We start from the raw sequence: 24461 nt of genomic DNA, 5'->3' as shown, positions 1-24461 counted from the left end.
GGGTGGCACCAGATCAACCAATCAAAGTCCCTTCTCTGGGCATACAGACTTGTGATTGTGCTAATTATCAATCTGTTGCCTCTCAGATCCAAATTCAGTCTTCATTGTCTGCCCTGAAAAAATACAGTACACCATCTCAAAATGTTTTCTTTGCTAGGTGACTGATGTAAAGCTTTGTCAGTAGAGGGCATGGGAGAGACATTGTGGGAGGAATTTTCTTTTCCTGATTTGGGTGTGCTCTGTTCTGCAACACCGCCCCCCCCCCCCCCCCCCCGCCCCAGGGGCATGTGGCACCTGACTCCTACAACATGGACAACTTCTCCAGTACCCAGCTCCTGCAATGCAAATGACTTCTCTAGCATCAAGTTCCTGCGGGACAGATGGTTTCTTTAGCATCCAGCTCCAGCAGTTTAGGGTGGCCAGCACCCTCCAAAGAGTTCAGCTTATAGTTCAGCTAACAGGAGGCACTGGGAAGAGATCTGAGTGCAGGTAGAGACATGTCAGAGTGATTGCTCCCCTGGTTCCCTCTCAACCAGACCACAAGGAGGCAATAGCTGTGTTCCTCCACCTAAATTCCTGTTGGACTGTCTCTCCCTCACGGGTACAGTTTTGGCTGTTGCTCCTTCAGGACTAGGGGTGGCAATAGGCAATGCCCTCCCACATCTCTAGTCCTGAGTACTTTCATTTACTTGTCACGGTAGCCCTGCTGGCACCTTTGTAAATAGTCCCTTCATTAAACTCCTCAGTGACACATGGAGTAAACCATCTGCTTTCTGCTGAGACCTTGGGGGGCTCAGCATCCATGAGAAGGGGGGGAAAGCAGGGATTAGAATTTGTTACAGAAAGCTTGCAAAGAGAAAGACTGAGGTTTCTGACATGCAAAAGGGGATCATGTAGTAAGATAAAAGCCGTAAATGCTTTTTAAACTATTTCTTAGATTATTCTGTAGTTAGACCCATGGTTCATTTTCCCTATTATAAGTGGGTGGGAAGTTGTACAGGAGGCTAGCTTAGCTAAAGAATCCGGAAATCACAGTTTTTCTGCACATTCGCAGTTGAAGTGTGATATAAATCTGTCACCACTATAGGGACATGGTTAATTAAATGATAGAAGGATAGATGGAATATTAATGGTGATTACAGCAAATTTTAATAAGAGCTTACAATGTACTACCAAGTGAAAAAGTAAAGCATGAAACTTAGTTATTTTGATCTCAACTATGTTAAATACATACACATATATGCATAGAAAAAAAAACTTGTAAGGAATTCACCAAAATGTACAAACAGGTTGCCTTTAGGTAGTGAGATTGGAGGTGGTATTTCTTTTTTCCTTTATATTTTTCTTTATTTTTCAATTTTTATGCAATGAGTACAAATTACTCTTGTAGCTAGAGTTTTTTTTTTTTTTTTTTTTTTTTAAGAGAACACATACATCATGTTCTGCTCACACTATCAGAAACAAATCAGACTGACCCTGGCAAGTCCCAGCCAAGGAATTTGCCTCCAGATATGCGTTGGCCTGATTAGTGCCAGGAACCTCAGCAAACAACTCTCTGAGTTAACTCTTTCTTCAGAAAAGAGTAGGAGGTGGTGAGACAGGGACCCTTCTGATGAGGTCAACCTGTAGGAATGAGGTTGCTACCATGGATCCCATTGTCCTAAGCACCTGCCATGGAAATGTGGGGAGTTCTTACTCTTCCAGTCAGGGTTAGGTTGGGCCACCTGTAGTGGGCTGCTGAGAAAAAAGTTGAATCAGAACTAGCCCTGTCCTTGAGGAACAAACATGGGACTCTGCCACCAGTGACATGCACAGGGTATGAATGGTGTCTTTGGAGTATGGAAAACATAAGTCCAGTTTACTCAGGAATGAACAGAGATGTGTAAGTTGATGTCCCTTTTCCCACCCAAGTGAATGTGGGACTGCCTTTAGGCCTTCGCGTGGGCCTTTCTTTCTACTTGAAATCCCATGTCTATCAGATTCTTGCTGACTTACCTTTGAGTGTCTAGGTAGAATCGTAAGAGTTCATCTTGGTAGAGCCAGGCATTGGCTGCTCTGTGCTGGTCCTTTGGAGGCAGCAGACAGGCGCCCCCTGCTGGAGAATGTGCCACACATTAGACCTGGAGTCAGGGGCAGAGAAGTATGCTGAAAGCCTGTGTTGGTATTTCAATATTTTGTTTTGTTTTGTTGTTGTAGGGGAGGAGAAAAAATGTTCTCTCTACCCTTCTGAGTTCTTAGCTGAGACCCTTGTAATAAAAGACAGATTAACGAGGAAAAAAACCACAGAAGTTTATTAACATGTATACTTCATGTATACATGGGAGATACTCAGGAGAAGAGGAGGTCCCTGAGGTAGTTTAGAATTCAGAGTGAAATACCAACTGAATAGGGAAAGGGAAGTGGGAATACAGGCCTCTTAGAGGAGATAAAATGATTTTTAGGAAAGATTAGTGGGCCTTCAGAATAGATGGCAGGTATAATAATTTGAGACAAAGTTTGTCTTCTGGGTGTGGTATTGACTTCTAGCCTCCTTTCCTGTAATGAGACAATTTTCCCTGGTTGATGACACCTTTAGGGAGGGGATCTATGATAAATGAGCTCCTTTCGAAGGATCTATCTTTATTTATTGTTATTTTTTTAAGTTTATTTATTTTTGAGACAGAGAGAGAGAGCACGAGCAGGGGAGGGGCAGAGAGGAGAAAGAGAATCCCAAGCAAGTTCCGCACTGTCAGCACACAGCCTGATGTGGGGCTTGAAGTCACAAATTGTGAGATCATGACCTGAGCTGAAATCAAGAGTCAGATGCTTAGCTGGCTCAGCTACCCAGGTGCCCCGGGAGAATCTATCTTTAGGCTATCTTTAAGCATAAAGAATCTATCTTTAAGAAGAACTTACAGAAAACCTCTCTCTGCATCGGTTGCTTTTCAAGGGCCTACACTCAACATAATCAATACACAGAAGTGGCATCTTCTGAGATGGCATGGTCCGCCACCCTTCATGGTGGTTACTGAGGTTGTGGTTTTCAGTTTCCCTCCTCTTGGTGACCCCCCACCCAGGCTAGCCACGGTCCCCCCATCAGAAGCCAAGCCAGTGGAGAGAGCATTCTGCAAGGTCCTCACCCTACTCTGCCTGCAGATCTCATGCCGCCAGTGCCCAGGGCCAGGCCCAGACAAGGGCACGACCTGTTAAGAAGAGAAGAGAATCAAAAGAAAAAAGCGGGGAGGGGAGGGGTGTGCACGCCTGGGTGGCTCAGTTGGTTAAACATCTGACTTAATTTTGGCTCAGGTCATAATCTCACGGTTTGTGAGTCCGAGCCCCACAGTGGGCTCTGTGCTGACAGTGCATGAGACTGCTTGGTATTCTGTCTCCCTCTCTCTGTCCCTCCCCCACTTGCTCTCTCTCTATAGCTCTCTCAAAATAAATAAAAATAAACTTTTTAAAAAGCCGGAGAGTGGAGGGTGGATGAGAACCTAAGACTGGACTTGTTCAGCTTCCTGGTGCACTCACTTGGAACATCTTTGCTTCCTGATGGTCAGGCTGCCATAAATCCTCACTGTACCTCCTCCATCTACCAGTGTTGGGGATCAAGAGGAAGAAGCTAAAAGTTCTCCATACAGAGCCCTGAGGGCTGGGCTGTGCAGCTGGCTATTTGCCTAGTCCAGAGCAGAGGTGGTATCTCTGGGAAATGCCCCTTCCCCCTCTGAACCCTGCTCATTCCCTTCTTTCCAACCATAGCCATTAAGACTACCCAGCCGTGGGAGACATCTAAGCAGGAAGGACCACAGGCACGGCCTCATTATCTGTTCTTGCTCCCTGATGACATACATAACTGCAGCTTAACCTACTGAATCAGTCATTGCTAGGTGAGGACAAGGAGAGAAGAGAGGACAGTTGTTGGATGTACCAGTCTTCCCTTCCTAGTCCATCTGTCTGGCCTGGCCTGGAGACTGCTATGTCAGCCTTTGGCCAAGAGATCACTCAGTAATACATTTGGGTTCTGTTTGCATTCTTATCAGAACATGTGCTCATTTTAAGGCCGTACTTCTCAAACAGTAAAGTATAAAAGTAAAGTACCTGGGGGTCTTGTTAAAGCCCAAGTTCTGACTTGGTAACTCTAGGGTGCAGCCTAAGATTTTGTCTTTCTAACCAGCTCCTAACATTGTGAGGATGTAAGGGACCCAGTCTTGTATTCTAGGCTTAGTAAGGTATTATTTGATCTGTGAAGATTATCAGAACTCCAGTGTCAGAATTAATCACAGGGTTTCATCTTCTCCCCAACATCTGACTCAAACCTTAACATATCTTTTCTTTTCTTTTCTTTTTTTTTAATGTTTACTTATTTTTGAGAGAGAGAGCACGAGCAGGGGAGGAGCAGAGAAAGAGGGAGACAGATGATCCGAAGCGGGCTCCACGCAGACAGCAGTGAGCTGATTAGAACTCACGAACCATGAAATCGGTCATTCAACCAACTGAGTCACCCAGGCACCCCGACATATCTTCTGACTGACTCATCTGTCCCCTTGCTAGCCTGGTGATTGCTAGCACAAGTAATCTTTGCAGCCCTAACACCTCGCATAGTGGATACCCAACAGTTTTCAATAAATGAATGAACACATTAATGGCTTTTGAAGGCAACTTATAAAAGATGTAGGTTGTTAATAGCTAGGACAACATTTCCCAAACTGTGTTCCTTGGAACACTAGTTCTGAGGAGTGTTAATAGATATTTATTAAATGATGAGGGAGAGTGGGAAGGTTCTGTAGTCAATCTGGGAAATGCTGGATTAAAAATAGACATCTGAAAAGCTTCTCAAAGCCTTTAATAAACAAATGGTCGTTGCCAGTATCTAAGAGAGGGATCCAGGAGGCAGCATTACCCTCCCTTACTTGACCACAGGAAATTTCCTCAGAAGCATCTTGCAGGGCTGGTGTGCTGAGGAATGTAGCAGACAGTTGTCACTCTGCGTTTTCACCCAAGGATTGTAGATTACAATTAAGTTACATAAGAGATCTAGAGAGAGAATAACTCCTTATGAGAAGAGGATATGAGAGCTGAAAAGAGAGACTACCTTATCTGTCCCCCTTTCAGACTGAGTCATCAGTCTTTTAAGGTCTTATAAGCCACTGTGGGGCTCTCCTTCCTCTTCTAGATAATCCAGGGAGGGGTCCTCCTCTTCCTGCTCTGATGCATTGTAGCGGCTGAGGGGGAGGCCAGGAAACCTAGAGAAAAGAGAACTCAGAGGACTGCTTGGAGCTCAGTCCCCTAAGAGGCTAAGGGCTCCAGTAAGTATCTCCAGGAAGAGCTTTAGTGCAGCCAGAAAGCAAGGGGTGGGGGGAATTAAAAAGGGATCACATAAAGTGCGCCTGGGTGGCTCAGTTGGTTAAGCGTCTGACTTCAGCTCAGGTCACGATCTCACAGTTTGTGAGTTCAAGCCCTGCATCGGGCTCTGTGCTGACAGCTCGGAGTCTGGAGCCTGCTTCGGATTCTGTGTCTCCTTCTGTGTCCCTCCCTCACTCGTGCTCTGTCTCTCTCTGTCTCTCAAAAATTAGTAAATGTAAAAAAAAGGGGGGGGGAATCACATACAGCAAGTCGGTCCCTGAGATTAGGGCTGAAATAAACTGAAGAAAAGAAAGGAAGAACCTAGAAAAAGGCCTCATGTGAATCCCAGAGTTCACTTACCTTAAAACAGTGGTTCTTAACTATATGGACATTTGCCAGTGTCTGCAGACACTTTTGGTTGTTAGAACTGGGGAGAAGTGCTACTGGCATCTAGTGGGTAGCAACCAGGGATGGTGCTAAACATCCTCCATGGCACAGGACAGCCCCTATAACAAAGAATTAGAAGCTCAAGGGGCGCCTTTGTTGCTCAGTCAGTTGAGCATCCAACTCTTGATTTTGGCTCAGGTCATGATTTCAGGATTGTGGAATCAAACCCCACAGCGGGCTCTGTGCTGGGCATGGAGCCTGCTTGGGATTCTCTCTCTCCCTCTCTCTCTGCTCCTCCCCCACTTGCATGCTCTCTCTCTTTCAAAATAAATCAATAAACATTAAAGAAAAAAAGAATTAGAAGGCCAAAATAGTGCCACTGTTGAGAAAACTTGCCTTAAATGTTATTCTGAAATGTCACCTTTAATTTAAAATTTAGGATGTTGTGGGGCGCCTGGATGGTTCAGTTGGTTGAGCGTCCAACTTCGGCTCAGGTCATGATCTCACAGTCTGTGAGTTCGAGGCCCGCATGGGGCTGTGTGCTGACAGCTCAGAGCCTGGAGCCTGCTTCCGATTCTGTGTCTCCCTCTCTCTCTGCCCCTACTCTGCTCATGCTCTGTCTCTCTCTCTCTCTCTGTCAAAAAGAAATATACAATAAATTTTTTTTTTAATTTAAGATGTTGCTTAAATTCAACTCTTTTACCATAAAGAATTGGGAAAATCTATTTAGTAGAAGAAAATCCATGATCATCAATGTGATGGTCCAAATCTTAGTCAACAATAGTATTTTGTAAGCTTAAATCACATCACAAACAAGGGGACATGTTTTGCAAGGAACTACAGAAATAAAATGCCTCACAGCAAATATGTTCCCTAATTTAAAAGTTTAGGATGTTGCTCAGATTAAGATAAATAAATATTATGAGTAGAGATGAGAAGGATCCGACTCATGTCTATGCAATTATAGAAATTCTTGCACAGGTGCATGAAGAGACATGTAAGAGGGCATTTTATCACAAAGTTGTTTGTGATGGTTGGAGTGCTGGGTGCAGTGAGGTGCAATGAACCAGCTATACACACAACAATGTAAATAGATCCTTAAAACATGGTGCTGAACGTTGGGGGCGGGGGAGTAAGAACACAGAGACCTCCAGAGCGATACTATTGATTGAAATTAAAAATACATGCCCACAAAACAATGCTTTCAAGAACATTCACAAATAGAATGATTCACAAATCTTAGTCATCACACAAACTTTACAGCTGAATGCTTAGGAATCGGGCACCACTGCCACCTGGTGGTAGTGGTTAAAAATTGAGGCATAATTCCGGTTGGTTTCTTTGGGGTGTTTTTGTTTTGTTTTGTTTTGTTTTGTTTTGTTTTGTTTTTAAAGAATTCCACTTGCTCCAAATCTTTGCCAATACTTGATGCTGCCTGTTTTTTTACGTTTTAGCCATCTTAGTGAGAGTGTAGTACTATCACAACGTAGCTTTATTTTTTTTTTAATTTTATTGAAGTATAGTTGACACGTGTTACATTATTTTCAGGTGTGCAACATAGTGATTCCAAAACTCTGTACATTAATTACACTATGCTCACAAGTGTAGTCACCATCTGTCACCCTGTGCTATTACAATATGATAGACTATATTCCCTATGATATACCTTTATTTAGTTTTGTTGTAGTTAAAGGTTTTTTATTTTTAAAATATTTTTTAATGTTTATTTATTTATTTGAGAGAGAGAGAGAGAGAAAGAATGGTCGGAGTAGGGGCAGAGAGAGAAGGGTACAGAATCCCAAGCAGGCCCCATGCTGTCAGCACAGAGCCGGATGCAGGGCTTGATCTCACAAACTGCAAGACCATGACATTGAGCTGAAATCAAGAGTTGGATGCTCAACCTACCTGAGCCACACAGGCGCCCCAAGATTTTTGATTTTTAAGTAATTTCCACACCCCACATGGGGCTCGAACTCACAGCCCTGAGATCAAGAGTTCTACACTCCACCAACTGAGCCAGCCAGGTGCCCCTCTATGCTATACCTTTTGCCCACGTGATTTATTCATTCCAGAACTGAGAGCCTGTATCTCCCACTCTGCTTCATCCATTTTGTCCATCCCCTCACACCTCTTCCTTCTGGTACCCATCAGTTTGTTCTCTGTACTTATGGGTCTGTTTCAGTTAAGGTTTTGTTTTGTTTTTTACTGTTTATTTATTTTTGAGAGGTGGGAGGAGGGGCAGAGAGAGAGGGAGACACAGAATCTGAAGCAGTTTCCAGGCTCTCAGCTGTCAGCCCAGAGCCCGACGCGGGGCTTGAACTCACGAACCCTGAGATCATGACCTGAGGCGAAGTCGGACGCTTAACTGACTGAGCCACCCAGGAGCCCCTCAACTGATGTCTTTTAAAGATAGAATTTATATACTACAAAATGCACAGATATTAAGTGTCTAACTCATGAATTTTGACAATTGTGTACATCAGTGTAATCATCACTTTAAATGCTATAAGAGAATATTTCCATCACTCCAGAAAGTTCCTTCTGCCCTTCCCAGGAAATCCTCCCTACACGTTACCTTACCAGCAGCCACTGATCTGATTCCGTCGCTATAAATAAGCCCTGCCTGTTGTAGAACTTCATGTACGTGGAACTATACAGTGTGTACTCTGTCAGTGCTCCACCCACATCTCTTGGCACTCACTGTTCCTGTGCACACCTGCATTTCCGTCCACAACACCTGCAATTCTTTGGCTGGGGGCTTTCTTTGTGTGCTCTGAGACCTGAGAGAGGCAGCTGCTTAGAGCCAGGGAGTTAAGGACCTCCCTCCAGCATTCTCAATCAGTGGCTGATGGGAGTTGGTACATATATACTCCAGCTCCCTCACCCCTCAGCGAGGATAACTGAAATGGGATCCACAAAGTGTCCCATCCGTCCCTGCTGGGACTGAGGCCTGGTTTCCCACAACCATAACCTCAGTAATACGCACTATTAGTTCTCCTCCCCCCTTGCCTCACTTATCCTGACTCCCCTGCCAGTGCTTCTTGGTATCAACTCCTGACTCATGGACCCTATCAGAATTAACAGTGGTCTGGGGGGAGGGGAGTGTGACATTGCACCTGAACATAAGAACCTATAGTCTTCTTTCTAAAGACCATCAGAGCTCTGGGGAAGAAGCAAGAAGAAGGCCTCATGAGACTTTGTCCTAAGTTCTTTCACAGGTAAGCTCAGAAGACTTGACTTCTGAGCTATGTCTGTGAATGGAAGTTCTTAAATGGCACATGGCCTGAAATCACCAGGTCTCTTATGATCCCAATGATGATAATCAAGCCGGAATTCCACACACTGAGAGAGAAGGCAGGTGTGAAGTTGCTATCTGTGAGTCCTATGGAAGGACTTGGGACAGATTTTGGAATAAAGCACCACATCTAGATCTTGGAGGAGATGCTGAGTTCTTTCGGGCCCCAACAGGTGGACCAAGAACTAGAACAATGTGATCCTTGGAATAGAGTGCCACCTCTGTTCCCATAAGAACACAGCATAGAGTGGTCAGTGGCTGGACCCACTGGGCCAACTGGAGCCCAGTTCTCAGAACACTCTGAAGCCCTTGAGCCCAGGAAAAAAGAACCTGGAACTGGACTCCTTGCTGTCCTGAAGCTGCATTCAGTTCTGGATGTAGTCATAGACTCAACACACTTGTGTCAGGCCCTGCACAGAGTACTGGGGATATGCGGTAAACCGGATGTCTACCCATTCCTCTCTGTAAGGAAATATAGAGCATAGTTTAATAAGCAAGAAAAGGCCGTGGGACATTACGTGTGTTGCTGGGATAGATTTCTGTACAGATGAGGAGCCCAAACTGGGGAGAGCTGAGTGCCCCAGAAGAGAGCCCAAGGGAGGTGGTAGAGGGGCATGCCGGGCAGAGGCACCGCATGAGCAAAGGCTTGGAGGAATAAGAGCATGGTGGGTGGTTCTGTCTGATGGAGTTCAGGGCTAAGTGGCCAGAGATGAAGTTAGAGAGGTCAGCAAAGGCCCAGTCATGGAAAAATGTGCATGCCATGCCAATGAATTTGATTTCATCCTCAAGTCAATTGAGATTAAATAATTTTAATTGAATGGACTAATAATAATTGAATAATATTAAGCAGATGGATCATGTGGTCATTTCTGCATCTCAGAAAGATTGCTCTGGAAGGAGTATGGAGGGCGAGTTAGAGGAGGTGAAACCAGAAGCAGGGAGACAATGAAGCCAAGAGGTCACAGAGGCCAAACTAGAGCAATGGCAGTGGAAATGTAGAAGAGGTGATAGATATGAAAGAGGAGAAGGAGATGAAATCAGTAAGAATGAAGAAGGGCGCATTCGTGAGGGATGCCCATGTCTGCCAAGGGCACCTGGATGGTAGTAGTGTTGTCCACCTGGATGGGGGCACTGAGAGAGAGGTGGGGTATCTCTGGGTAGAGAGGAGATAGTAAACTTACTTTTAGACATATTTAGTGAGAGGTCCATGGGATATCTCTGTCACCATTTCCATCACTGCCCTGACCACAGCATTTTAGAAATATCTTTATAAAGTTATAAATGTTCAGTGCCCATGTGTCCATTCCACCTCCCCACTACTTGTGAAATGCAAGCTCCTTGAACATAGAGATCCATTTATCCCTCATTTCTATGGTCCCAGGACCTGGAACAATGACTTGTGCCCGACAACAGGTACTCAATAAGGGTCTGTTGAATGGTAGGGCAGGTGTCCTCATAGAGGTATGACTTCAGTCTATTGCCATCACTGAGTCCTCCTTGGAGTCAGATCCCAAGCAAATAGATGAAATCTCCCTTTAAAGGAGTAGAGGGGTGCCCTTTCCTTTTTTCTGCCATCATGTGGAGGCCCTGAAGTTTGGACCAGGCAGCATGGGAGGTGGCCAGACCTGGGACATGGAGTCAGATGGCTCAGGATCCCAGGACAGGACAGGCCGTAGAGCTGGCTGTGTCCAGACCAGGCCTCCTGGGGGAGAGTGCCCATACCTGGGGTGCTTAATGCAGGTAGATGGGCAAGTGAGGGCACTTGAGGTTGGAGGAAGGTGGAGCAGGATGTGGGATGAGGGGCCAGGAAAGATGGTCCAGGGGCAGGCTGGCCATGTTGGCTGTGCCATCTGGCAGGCCTAAGACCTGCTTGAGTTCAGTTTATCCACCTTAAACCAAACAAGGACATTGTTTCCTCCACCCATCAGCAGGGCTGGTAATTCAGACCTAATGGATCCTGCATTGTCGTCATTGAGGAGAGACTGTATTCTCTGGCATCAGTCCAATACTTAGCAGCGAGCAGGAAGGCTGCTGGGTGAGGCTGAGAGGTGTGGGCTCAGCCAGTGCACACGTCCCAGCCCTCACTCTGACCTGGGGAAGAGATGGAGGAACCACCAGCTCCTCTGCCAGAGCCCAGTCTCAGGGCATCTCTGTCTTTATTGTATTGATCCCAGCACTTGAGTAGTGTAAGTACAGCTTATAGGGCTTTTAGGGCTTCGCTCCTGCTCCACTTCTAGGAATCTGCACTCAAGCTTGGCATCATAGTGTCTGCACACATCTCACCTCTCCTCTTCAGGGTCCTTATAGCTGCCCTGGGAGTCAGGCTGGTGATCAGCAGGCTCATTTCCCAGACGGGAGCACGTGCACAAGCCCAAAAGAAGGAAGGGATACCCTCAAGTTCACCCAAAAGTTTGGTCTGGGCTGGGACCTGAGGGTGAGCTGGCCCTCTCCTTCTGCCACTCATTTCCATGTTCATTCTACTCTAGCCATAATGCACTCCTCAGTATTTACTTCCTTAGCATACCAAACTTGCTCCTGTCCCAGGGCCTTTTCCTGCAGCTTCTCCTCTGGGCAGACTCTTCCCCCAAATCTCTGCAGGACTCATTCCTTCTCGCTTATATGATCAACAGCTACTTAGGAAGCAGCACCTATAGACTCAGTGGGAAGGCAAACAAGGCCACAGAGTCAGCTTCAGGACCCCACTGCTGGAGGGGGATATGGGGTGAGAAGCAGTGATCTGATCTCCCTGACCATTTCAGACTCACCAGGTGCCTCTCTCCACTCACTAACCTCACCTTAGCTGCATTGACCTGTTTCCTGGATGTGCCAAGCTTCTTCCTGACTCAGGGCCCTCACACATTCTGTTTCCTGTCTGCAACACTGTTCCACTGTTACAACCTGCCCCACCCACTCACCCCTTGGCCTTATCTGACTTCCCAGATGGATAGGCCAGTCTTGGATCCTCCGGAGGCACTGAACATATCTCATGTGTGAGATTTACTTCACTGGCAACAATAAAGCTCTGGTACCAGTCACCTATCTGCCTCATGACAAGCTGCCTGAGGGCAGGAATTGTGTCTGACTTAACTCTCTGCTGCGTCCAAACGCTCAGCATGGAGCTTGGCTGCTTATTAAACTCTTGTTGAGTGAATGGATGAATTCTGGATTAATGAATGAGGTTTATTTGGATACCTTGACATCCATAGGGGTGCTGTCCAATAGCGGTTGGATAAGGGGTCAGGTTCATATTTGGGTGGGAGGACAGATTTGAAGTTTATCACTATAGTGAATCCAAGAGGTGTTTGAGTGAGGAAAGAGACTTTGGGCAGGGAGGATGGTAGGTGGGCATCAGGCTGCCCTTGATTGTACTCTGAACTTTAAAGGATGCAGAATTCAAGCCACTTGGTCCCTTGAAGCAACCAGAACCAGCAGCAGACCTCCCTGCCATATTGATAAAGGTCTAAGGTCCAAAAACAAGGGAGGCGACAAACTCCCTTGTTTCCCTCTGTCCCCTTCTCACTCTAACCTGGATCACTGGCAGACAGACCTGGGGACCAGATAGGCAATGCAGACAGGCTCAAGAGCTTCGTCATGTGGAAGGATGGGGGCCTGCAAGGGGCTGGACCTGCTTAGCCTGGAGGTGCTCACTGGGGTTCATGTAGGTGCAGGAGGCTTAGAGACAGAGCTGGGACTCCCCCAAGGAGCCTCAGGGAAACAGACCTTTCAAGTGAGGAAGGACTTAGTTCCAAGCCATGCAATGATGAAGCTGGTAGGTAGTGAGCTCCTCTTCCCTAGAGGATGAATGACTTCCTGGCAGGGCTGCTGTAGGAAGGTCTGAGTGGAGGATGGTAGACAAGACCTAGGTGACCTTACAGTTACCTCCCCTCCCCATTAATGAGATGTTCTTGCCTTAGGACAGGAAATCGTCCTTAAATATTTGCTCTGCCTGGTTACACAATGGAAGGATAGATACCACCTGGCTTAGAGGCACCTGTGAGCCTGGGAGCTTCCTGAGGAGGGGCAGGAAGATCTTGAAGCTGAGTCACCGACCTGAGGCTGGGCGTGGCTGCAGATCTGGGACCTCTTATCAGTCTGTAGGGGTGACTGTCTGGCTGCCTGGAGTCCCCAAAGGGGCTATTCTTGAAGAAGAATCCTTCCCATTGTGTCATGTAACTTTCTTACAACTTACCTGTAAGCTTGAAATGTTTCAAAATAAAAAGAGTTTTTTAAAAAACATTGAAACTTTGATTCATTTTGGAAAGAGGCTCAGCATCTGTAGTTTTAAATTCTTCCCAGGGAAATTGAATCTGCCGATGGAGCTAAAAATCACAGATCTAAATTAATTAGAAAAGTGAATATATAATAACATTTCATTATTCTGTTCTGTAAATCAGATATTCTTTGAAAGCAGATAACCAAACATCTCATTCATGTATATTGTATAAGTATGGGGGAGTTTTAGGCACTGATTTTTCTTGAAAAGAATCTTGTCTGTTTTAACCCATTAAAACCCATTAAACCATGGGTTTAACCCATTAAACTGCAAATGGAATATAATACATGAAAGGCATGAGTGTATCTTCTTTATGTTTTATTTTGCTTCCCCTCCGCCCCCACTGTGTCAATTATGCCCTTTCATGGTGGGGGAGGGAGAGGAAAGAAATGAAAATAACTTTTTTTAAAATTTATTTTAACTTTTATTATTGAGAGAGAAACAGAGTGCAAGCCAGGGAGGGGTGGAGAGAGAGGGAGACACAGAATCCGTAGCAGGCTCCAGGCTCTGAGCTGTCAGCACAGAGGCGGACGCAGGGCTCGAACTCACCAACCATGAGGTCATGACCTGAGCCAAAGTTGGACGCCCAACCGACTGAGCCACCCAGGCGCCCCAAGAACATCTCTATTTCTATTTACACCCCACTTCATCCTCTGCAAAAATGTTTTCCCATCTGCTGTCCCCACTCCCCTGTTCACAGCAGCCCCAGGAGGGAGACAGAGTCAGAACTGCCATCCTCATTTTGTGCATGGGTAAACTCAGTCCCAGTTAATGAAAGTGCCTTTTCTGAGATCACAAAGTTGGTTGGTGCAACACCAGCAAAGGAACCCAAGGCTCCAGCCCCTCTTCTCTGCCTCTTCACCTTTCAGTGGCTGCTTTTCTTTTTATGTGTCCTTCTGATCTGCCTGTCTGTCCTTCTCCCTCTGTCTCTCTGACTCGGTTTCTCTCTGTTTTTCTACTTCAATTTCCCTCTCCCTCTCCCTCCAGCCCTCAGATTGGTGTTAGCTTTGTAGGTTGTCCAAACTTTCCTTCCCTCTGGAAATCTGCCAGCCACGTAGGCACAGCTCCAGGCCACCACAGGTTCAACATCTCTGATGTCAGGGTGCAGATATTCTCTGGATGACGCTCCTGCCTCTCCATCTGGCCCCAGATAAGGGTGGGGATCAGCCCTATAAATAGTCTCCGATCATCCCCCTGGCTCAGGCCCCAGCCAGCCTGGACCAGTCAGTCCAGGATCAGCATGGCTGTCCGCCTGTGGGTGGTTGCCCTGGCCATGGCCGCCCTCCTCATTGTGGACAGGGGTGAGTGGACAGAGCCTGGATTCTCTGTGGCTTGGTAATGGTAGATGAGCTTGTGGGGGCAGAGACAGGATCTGGAGCACCCGTGAGGCCTCAATTTTCTGCATATACCCTCTTTTTGTACCTCTACTGTGGTGGGAAAAGTCCTGGGCTAGAAGAAACCTGGGTTCAAATCCTGACTCTGGCCCCAGAATTGCAAAAATCCCTCCTCTCTTAGGGCCTCTGTTTCTCCAGCTATAGTGTAGGAAGTTGTCCTGGTTCAAAGTTTCTCTGAGCAACTACTTGGTGAGAGATTGGGGAGGCAGCAGGAAGCAGGCCTATCTCAGGAGAGGCAGGTAAGTCTTCTGGCTGCAAGGTGGTGGGTGCTGAAGGAATCTTGGCTTGGGTCCTCTGAGCTCCTATCTGCTGTGACAGGCTGTGCTTGTGGGACAGACCGCAGCTGTGTGAGCCCAGGGGAGCCCTTGTCCCGGGCTAGACACATGCAGCTGGAGTGGGGTCTCCTCAGGCCCTGGAGCCCCTCTGCGGTCTCACACCTGCTGTGTATCAGGCATTGTCCTGGGCCCTTAAGACATATCAGTGAGCAAACAGAAAGAGAACTGCCCTGATGGAGCGGAAATCCAGCGGGGTAGGATGGAGGGGAATAGACAATAAACAAGATAGGTGCAATGTTAGAAGGCGATAAAGGATAAAGAAAACATATTGGGCAGCGTGAGGGAGGGGGCTGCAATGTTAAATCAGGGGCGTTCTCTCTAAGAGCAAGGCTTGAAGCTGGCAAGGGGTTGAGCCATGTGGATATCTGGGAGAAGAGGTCCCAGACAGAGGGAACAGGCACTGCAAAGGCCCTGAGGTAGGAGCACGCCTGGAGTGTTTGAGGTACAGCAAGAAGGCCATTGTGGCTGGAAAGGAATGAGAGGCAGGGTGCAGAGCAGCAAGGAAGGAGATGATAGAGGCAACGGGGAACTATACTGGGTAAGGCCTTGAAGGCCAATGTGAGAACGTGGCTTTCCCTCTGAGAGAAACAAGAGGCCCCAAAGGGTTTCGAGCAGAGTTGTGTGTTAAAAGAATCACTCCAGTTGATGTGTTGAGAATAGACTAAAGACGGAAGCAGGGAGATTTCTTAGGACCCTCCTAGAAGGCCACCAACCTCATGGCCAGTCCCACACCCATTCCCCTCGCTGGGGACATAGGCCTAGGGGCTGGGGCAACAGAGAATGGGGCTGGGGGCTCCGGCCCAGCATAGCCTGCTTACTCCCAACCTGGCAGCCATTCTCTGAGCAGTTCTCCTGTTGGGAACACTGAGGAGGCCTGCCCTGAAGAGAATCCTTGTGTCCTTTCAGATTCCTGCCTGGGCTGAATGAGGATGGGAGTCCAGGGCAGCCTGAGAGTCAGTGTAACTTCCAATTCCTGAACACCCACTATGTGGCAGGGCATTGACACATGGGGGCAGAACCATAGGAGCCCCAAGGAGCTCAGGTCATAGGGAGGCAGGACTGTCATGATAGAAGCTACTATTTGTGGTCTGAATATTTGTGGCCCCCAAAATTTATATGTTGAAATCCTAACTACCAAGGTGATGCTACTGGGAGGTGGGACTCTCGTGAGATGACTAGATCCCGAGGGTACAGCCCTCATGAATGGGATTAGTGCCCTCCAAAAGAGACCCCGGAGAGCTCCCTCACCCCTTCTACCATGTGGGGACACGGTAAGTAGGCGCCAGCTATGAACCAAGAAGAGGGCCCTTGCCAGACACCAAATCTGCCAGTTCTGTGACCTTAGACTTCCCAGCCTCCAGAACTGTGAGAAATAAATGTTTGTTGTTTAGAAGCCACCCACTTTGTGGTATTTTTGTTATAGCAGCCCAAATGGACAAAAACAGAAGCCTTAATCCAGGTCTGCCCAGGGAACTCTGGGAGACATGAGGGAAGGCTTCCCAGGGAAGTAGCGTCTGAGCCTTGAAACGAAGGTAGAATCAGTAGAAGGGTGATAAGGACATCTCAGGTAGAGGAACACAGCATAAGCCAAAGCAGAGCCTGTCCTAGAAGAATGGGCAGCAAGGAATAGCTGGGGCATAGGAAGATGGAGAGGTGTACTAGGAAGTGAGTTTGTGAGGGAGTTTGTGAGGGCTCACGTAGGGCCCTCAACATAAGATGAAGGAGCTTAGTGATCCTGGCAGGGAGCCATGGAAGGCCTTTATACATTTTTAATGCTTTTTCATCCCCTAACAGTTATGGACCATGAAACAAACAAATTTTATCACTCAATGAGTTCTGACAATGCATGTACCTATGTAACCCAAACCCCTATCAAGATACAAAACATTTCTGGGGCATCTGGCTGGTTCAATTGATAGAGCATATGACTGTTGATCTCAGGGTCATGAGTTCAAGCCCCAGGTTGGGTGTGGAACCCACTTAAAATAAAAATTAAAACAAACCAAAACAAAATATTACCAGCACCCCAGAAATTTCCCTCATGCTGGTCAATCCCTTCCCCCACCCTACCCTCAGAGGCAACTGCTGTTTTTTTCCCTCCACGATAAATTAGTTTGGCCTGTTCTAGAAAGTCACATAGAAAGTTGTATTTATTGGGGCGCCTGGGTGGGTCAGTCGGTCAAGTGTCCAACATCGGCTCAGGTCATGATCTCACGGTCCATGGGTTCAAGCCCCACATCCAGCTCTGTGCTGACAGCTCAGAGCCTACAGCCTGCTTATGAATCTGTGTCTCCCTCTCTCTCTGCCCCTCCCCTGCTCACACTGTCTCTCTGTCTCTCAAAAATAAATAAATGCAAAAAAAAAAAATTTCTTTTTTAAAGTTGTATTTATCCCCAGGCTGCCCTGCGCCTTGGCTCAAGGTGCCCCTTCCATATAGTATATAGTCTTGTGTCTAGCTTCTTCCGCTCAGCGTGTTTTGAGATTGAGCCATGTTGTCGCATATATCAGTTGTTTCCCTGTTTTATTACTGAGTTGTATCCCACTGTATTGTGTATCATAGTTTATCCATTCTGCTATTGAAGGACATTTGGATAATTTCTCGTTTCTAGTTTTATAATCACGGAGGGTTTGAGCACTGTGGTGACAAGGCTGGGTTTGCATCTTGCTGCCCCAACGCCATGCTTAAACAGCACATCAGGGGTCACTCCGTCTCACTTTCCTTCTCCCTCTCTACCTTGGAAATGTCTTAAAACGGCAGCCTCAGGGAAAGCTAAAACCACAGTGGTGGGCACACTTCCAGTGATGGAGAACTCTCCACTTCTGGAAACAGCATCCTTCACTGAGGTATGTTTCCACTGAGAGAAAATTCTGAAACTCAAACCTGCCTCCCTGCTGTTTCCTTGCACAAATGGGTTCTGCACTGTGAGGTTGAGAAGAGCTTGTCTCTCCCTTGGTCCCAGGACAGCCCTTCAGAGACTTCAGGTAGCATCCTGCCCTTCTCCAATTTATGTAGACACCTTACCTTCCACCTATGGCATTAGATATGGCTCCGTTCCCCCTTGCACCTGTCATGTTCTCCAGTCATATCAGTTTGTTCGTGTGCAAGCAGTGCACCTAGACCATGGAGGGTTGGGTGGCACAACCGTGTATGAGACAAGAACAGGCTGGGAAGTGACAGACCTGTGTGCAATCCCAGCTCTGCCCTCAACAATCTGTGTTGCTTTACCTTCTGAGCCTCTTCCCTAGGTTGGGCAAGTTCCCCAGGAAGCAGACTCAGACAGGCATGCCGTGTCTTGGGGCATGCTCACGGGGGTACACCCATGAGGGATGAGGAAAGTTGTGATGCTGTGCAACAGAGGCCCCCAACAATCTTACAGGGAGCTTTCGAGCTGGGGTGGCTCCTCCACATTGTTTTGAATAGAGATGAGGGGTTCCGGCCGTTGTACAAACACCAACCTGTCATTGGATGTGGGCTGTTCCTGGGTCGGGGATGCAAACACGGGTGAGGCAGCTCTGTTCTCTGAGGGTAATTCCTAGCAAGGGACTTGCCAGAAGTGGCCAATACTCCTGGCAGCTGAGGAAATGAGCACCTTAGTCCTGCAGGTGGGATCTGGGTAGCAGACCACAGCATCTACCACTGCCTCCTTTCCTCCTTGTTGCATAATAGTGATAGAGATGTGAAGACTAGTTAATTAAGATCATGTATTCTCGATGCCTGGTACATAGTAACTGAACTATTTTTATTATTATATGGGATTTAACAATCCTAGTGGGATCTGACTAATAAGGAACAGGTCGGAGCATCACCTCCCTAACTCTAGATTTCCTGTCTCTGTGCTAGCAACCCAAGGTCACATCAGCTTTCTGGGAGCCCCACTGTCTGGTGACTCAGTACTTTTCCTTGCGAATTGCAGACTGGGTAGTAGCTGGAACAGGTCTCCTGAAGCAGTCCTCAGACCCCGGACCTCCTGCCTAGAGCCATTATCACCTAACTCTTGCATTTTTGCCTTTCAGAAGTGCCAGTGTCCGCGGAGGGAAAGTTCACTTTCTCAAGAATGGTAAGGCAGCCGCTTGTAGTTTTGGCTCCAGGGCTGCCGTTCTGGCCTCGCTTCCATATCCATGCTAGGCAACCACCATTTTTCTTCTTTATACTCTTGCTCAGACAACTCAAGATGGCTCCGAGGTGGCCAGCATGGCCTCCTGAGCCTGCATGCTCCCCAGGTTAGCCCTTCCAGGCTGAGCTGGCCCAGCCCCTTTGCCAAGGTCCCAAACTTGCCTTCAAGGACCTCGAGAGATCTGCCCCAACCTGGTCTCCAACGTCCCTGCCAGCAGTGAGATCCCCTGCCCAGGCTCAGCAGGACTGAGTGCACTCTCTGCTTTGTGTAGTACAGATGGGACAGGCTGTAGGGTTCAGGCCAGAGGCCCCCTGGCCCCTTGGCCCCCTGGTGTGACCAACCTCCCCAATCACACTCCATCATCCATCCCTTCACTGCAGGGGACAGACACCAAATTGTCTCTGAACCCTGATTCTACCTTGGCCCTGGGTCTGATGTCCCCAGGGATCCCAAGGCAGTGGTGCAGGCCTCCTTGAGATCCCCCAACCCACCCTTCACGTAGGTGAACAAGGAGGCTCAAAGCCACCTTCCCATCCAGCAGCCTCAGCAAGTTCACACTGTCAGCCCATCAGAACCCAGGCTTATTATTGTGCCAAGGAACCAAGTACTTTACACACATTATTTCAATTAACCCTATGTGAGAAGAATACTATATTTATTTACAGTTTTTGCAGATGAGGAAAACTAAGGCCTAAAGAGTAGAAACAGCTCAGTCAAATTTACACAGTTAATCAGTGCAGAACTCAGGCTCCAGATCTCATCACTGTTGCATGGCACTGCCTCTCTCACCCTGTCCTGTCCCACGCTCCCATCCCAAGCCCTGTCTCATTTTTCCAGCCTTCCCACACCAGAGGTCTGATGGGTCATGTAGGCCAGAGTGAGTTGGGGGGCCCTCAGCGAGGAGGAGCCCCCTGAGACTGCTGGGTTGTTCTGTCTCCTGGAGTCCTCACTGGGACCAGCAGCAGAGGTTCTAGTTAGGCCCTCTGAAGAGTGGGAACCCATCCCCAGGAGCTTGAGGGCATAAACTCACTCCTCACATACAGACACAGACAAATGCATGGTTGCCAACAGACTTGGGCTCAGCAGACACAGACACACACTTAGTCATGCACGCACACATAAGCAAACATGCCAAGGGGCTGTGAGCGGTTAGTTTCATGCTCCCTGGACCAACAGTGGGGCCATCTTGAATCTGGCTCTCCCCTGGAGCCCATGACTCCAAGCAGAGTCCCTGGGTCCCTCCTCACTGCCTCTGAATCCTTGAGTGCCCTCCTTCCCTTCCTCTCTTCCACAGCCCATCTGTGAGCACATGGCGGAATCTCCAATCTGTTCCCAGACATCCATCCCGGTCTGTGGCACTGATGGGGTTACATATGACAGTGAATGCCAGCTCTGCTTGACCCGGCTGTAAGTCCACCGCACACCTTCCCCTCGGCTTGCCTCATGTCTGGTGCATTCAGCTCTGAAAGGAGCAAGACTTGACCTGCCTTTTCCTTCACACACCTTGGCCTGACTCCTCTGACACTGCCCCCAATAGAACAAGCACAAGTGTGTTTCAAAGAAGGCACATGGCTCCGAGCACAAAACCTCAGCTGGCAGGGGGTTGGGGAGGGCGTTGCAGAAACCCTGGGTTCCTTCCCTTGTTCTGTCCCTCACTGACTTCATTTGTTCATTTATTCCTCCAGCCAACAATCATTTATTGAGCACCTACTACATGCTAGGCACTGGGGATATACCAGGGCATAAGCTAGACAGCATCCCTGGACTTCTGGGGCATATGGTCAGCCCAAGGGGGAAGCCATGCTAATGGTTAGCCAACTGTGTGGCATAGAATCCTCAAGGCTCAGGTGGGGGCACCCAGGGTACTGTGAGTGCAGGGCGAGGACAAGGGCAGGGACGACTTCCCAGCTCAGTTCTGAAAGATAAGTTGAAATTAGCTTGGAAAAAGAAGGAACAAGGAAAGGCAATTCCAAGTAGTGAATTGGGTTTGGAAAGATCTAGAAGGGAAAGAAAAGTTTGTATTTGAGAAAATACAAGAAATTGGATACACTGGAGTATAAAGCTTAAAGGAGAGTGGGAAGAGGCAAGAAATGAGTCTTGAGAGGTGAGAAGGGCCTGAATATCACCTTGGTATGTCTGATCACCTATTTGTCTCCTTTCTTCATTAATAAAACCCTTGAGGGGCGCCTGGGTAGCTCAGTTGGTTAAACATCCAACTCTTAATTTTGGCTCAGGTCATGATCTCATAGTTTGTGGGATTGGGCCCTGCATTGGGCTCTGCTCTGCTGGTGCACAGCCTGCTTGGGATTCTCTCTCGCCCTCTCTCTCTGCTTCTCCCCACTCACACTCACTCCCCACTCTCTCTCAAAATAAATAAACTTAAAAAGACCCCAAAACCCTTGAGCTGGGCCAGAGCTAAGCAGGATCATGGAAGATAGTCTTCAGAAGCTATAGCGCTCTAGACAGAGGGGCAAGAGAGCAGCAGAATACTGTCCTTAGATGGGAAGCAGTGGGGGTCAAGGCAGTTTGTGGGGCAATGAGGTCTGTGGACAGTTGAGCCTCTGGGGCAGCCTGGTGGAGGTATGGCTAGAGTTCAAGACAGAGTCAGGGCTGGAGACAGATTCAGCAGCCATCAGTATACAGTAGTAGACAAAATCCCAGGAAGCTCAGATCTCCTGGGGGAGGATGTACAAGAAAGAAAACCTATAAAGGGATGTGCCCAGGGACCCCTAGGACCTGCCCTGCACCTGCACTGGGTGGGGGGTGGGGGAGAGACATCTCAGCAGGGTATCTTGATAGACGGGGCCAGGCAGGGTCCCTGAAGGGTATGCTCTAGTCCCTGAGGAGATGGCCTCATCTTTGTCTCCTTTGATCCTAGGAAAACCAAACAGGACATCCAGATCGTGAAGGATGGCAAATGCTGACCCCATAGCAGCCTCTTAAGCCAAGAAGCTTCAGGTTAGAGAAGAGTGGTGAGAGTGGAGGATATGACATGAAATAAAAGATCCAGCCCAACTCAACCAAATGGGCCAGTATCTTTGACGACTTTGGTGAGGTGGGTGGTGGCAGTGGTGGGTGAGTGTATGAGGGTGGTGGGTGAGGTGGGGGGATTTTGCCCTGACCTCCCTACTCTGAATCTAATGTCTTCTCCATCACTCTAATGCTCCTCAATGCTGTCATGTGTCCCCGCCAGAGGTCCCAAGTATCTTTGGCCCTCTTGTGGAGGTCAGCCCCTGTCCCCAGCGCACTTATCTGCCCCAGCCTGCTTGTCACTAAGGTCAAGAACTTAAGGGATGTGTGTACCATCTACCACTGCCTGAGGATATGACTTTGGGAGAGTCCTACACCCCTCAGAGCCTTCTCCTTAGGCTGTACCAGTACCCCAAGTCTTACACACACATACACACACACTCACACACAGGCTGATACCACCATGGCTGATATTTAGGTAGTATACACAATATATCTGAGCTACTTGTTAAAATATTGACCTAGTTCTATAACAGTTAAAAATAGCTGCCCCAAGCCTTTGAGTGTCCCCCTGTACCCTGGTCACCCACAGGAAGATGACTTCCAGACTCTGCTCTGTTCTTTTTGTCACCATCCATTCTGACTTAAATATGTTGGCATTGGACACAACTCCAGGCACACACAGCACACGTGGACCTATACAATGGCCCATGAAAACACACAGCATCCAGAAATCCCCCCTTCCCGAGCCCCCAGCCTGTGGTCCATGTCAAATATACCCTCTTTTGGCCAAAGAAGGAGCCACTTGAGAATGGTGGCAGAGGAAAAGAGTGTGGAGAGGGGCCTGACCAGTAGAAGCAGTGTCACGTGGACCCAGATTCTTCCTTTAGGGTGGGTAGAGAGAGCGGGAAATGTGTTGTGGGAAAACACACTGGGAAGAAAGTGGGGGCAGGAAAGGCAGGAACCAACATTCCCCAGACAACTGAAATGGGGACGCAGGCAGGAACTGTTGCTGATAGATTTGCAGGTGGCAGGGCCTGGGAGGTTACCTATGGGCCCTACTACTGCTATTGTTAACAGAAACTTTTGCTCCTCTCCTGCATAGGAGTGACGCAGTATTGTTTGGCTGTGAGAAACCAAAAGCCAAAAAACAGTGGCTTAAATAGTTAATTTCTCTCGCACATAGACCTTTGTGGTATGCTAACTTCATGTTCCTTAAATATTGTTACTCTGCCATCATCAGTTTCCTCTTCAATGTACAAGACAGCTGCTCCAATGCCAGCCATCATGTCTACATTCCAGTCCACAGAGAGGTAGAGAAGGGCACTCTACTGCCTCTGAAGACACTTCCAATAAGATGCACACAGTCTGTTTACATCCCATTGCTAAAATGTAGTCTCTTGGCCACGCTGGCACAATAAAACTAGGAAAAATTATTATCTGGTTGGCTATGTGCTAAGCTGAAAATCAGTTTGCTTACTACAGAAGTGTAAATATTGGTGATATCTAAGCTTATGCCCTAAGTGGGGAGTCCCTCTTACACTCAATTGATACAGCTTCTCAGCCAAGCTTCCCCTTGTTGATCCTCCCCCTGCCAGGCCTCCACACATGATAAGGAATCACAAAGATTATGCCTGAACAACGTGCCAGGCACCAGGCACCACACTGGAAGAAACACCTCATTCGCCACCTTACAGCCGTGAACACTTGGCCCTGTCTCTGGAAACCTAACTCTGGGCCCCTAAAGGCCCTATCTATGGCATGCGACACTGCTGCCCTGGCCATTACTGATTGGCCAAGATTCTTCTCCAGGATTTTTTGAACTGAAATAAGGGAACAACAAGCATTTCCTCTCCGGTAGTGAAATCAGGGTTGCTGACAGCCATGTTTCCTACTTTGTGGAAGAAGTAGGATTGACAGAATGATACCAGCATGCCAAGAAAGAGATATGGGGCACTTGGGTGGCTCAGTAGGTTGAGCCTCCAACTTCAGCTGAGGTCATGATCTCACAGTTCATGAGTTCAAGCCCTGCATCCGGTTTGCTGCTGTCAGTGCAGAGCCCACTTCAGATCCTCTGTCCCCCTCTCTATCCCTCCCTTGCTCACACTCTCTCTCAAAACTAAACATTAAAAAAAGTTTAAAAAAAAGAGCACCTGAGTGGCTCAGTCAGTTAAGTGACCGACTCTTGATTTTGGCTCAGGTCATGATCTCACAGTTTGTGGGTTCAAGCCCCATGTTGGGCTCTGTGCTGACAGTGTGGAGCCTGCTTGGGATTCTCTCCCTCTCTCTCTGCCCCCCCCCCCACTCTCACACTCTCTCTCTCAAAATAAATAAATGAACATTAAAAAAAGAGAGAGAGAGAGAAAGATAGAG

The 24461-nt window shown here is 47.8% G+C and overlaps 1 protein-coding gene and 2 long non-coding RNA genes across 3 annotated transcripts in view; 2 read left to right on the top strand and 1 right to left on the bottom strand.

The window, feature by feature from the left end:
• Positions 1–5973, bottom strand: part of LOC131491778 (uncharacterized) — a 50621-nt gene extending 44648 nt beyond the window's left edge. Inside the window, exons 1-2 of the long non-coding RNA XR_009251636.1 lie at positions 5680–5973; positions 1996–2095 (exon numbers count right to left, since the gene is read on the bottom strand). This is a non-coding gene — a long non-coding RNA (uncharacterized LOC131491778). The remainder of the gene's footprint in view (positions 1–1995; positions 2096–5679) is intronic.
• LOC131491780 (uncharacterized) lies at positions 1681–13237 on the top strand. The gene is made up of 2 exons (XR_009251638.1): positions 1681–1882; positions 12916–13237. It is a non-coding gene; the product is annotated as an uncharacterized LOC131491780 (long non-coding RNA).
• Positions 13238–14442: 1205 nt separating this feature from the next.
• Positions 14443–24405, top strand: SPINK4 (serine peptidase inhibitor Kazal type 4). The gene is made up of 5 exons (XM_058695126.1): positions 14443–14575; positions 19018–19061; positions 20413–20525; positions 21997–22173; positions 23687–24405. Exons 1-4 carry the CDS (start codon positions 14515–14517, stop codon positions 22040–22042), a joined length of 264 nt encoding a protein of 87 aa, XP_058551109.1. The 5' UTR covers positions 14443–14514; the 3' UTR covers positions 22043–22173; positions 23687–24405.
• The last annotated feature ends 56 nt before the right edge of the window (positions 24406–24461 follow it).

Source organism: Neofelis nebulosa, chromosome 12 (assembly GCF_028018385.1).
Source record: "Neofelis nebulosa isolate mNeoNeb1 chromosome 12, mNeoNeb1.pri, whole genome shotgun sequence".
NCBI lineage: Eukaryota > Metazoa > Chordata > Mammalia > Carnivora > Felidae > Neofelis > Neofelis nebulosa.
The sequence above is the reverse complement of the archived record's forward strand: the minus strand, read 5'-3'. Positions and strand labels throughout refer to the sequence as shown.

What these genes read in the sequence shown, in the direction of transcription:
- SPINK4 (XM_058695126.1), top strand. Translation starts at nt 14,515, where the DNA reads ATGGCTGTCCGCCTGTGGGTGGTTGCCCTGGCCATGGCCGCCCTCCTC. An exon ending in CCTCCTCATTGTGGACAGGG is followed by an intron (nt 14,576 to 19,017) that starts GTGAGTGGACAG and finishes TTTGCCTTTCAG; the next exon opens with AAGTGCCAGTGTCCGCGGAG. An exon ending in CAGCTCTGCTTGACCCGGCT is followed by an intron (nt 20,526 to 21,996) that starts GTAAGTCCACCG and finishes CTTTGATCCTAG; the next exon opens with GAAAACCAAACAGGACATCC.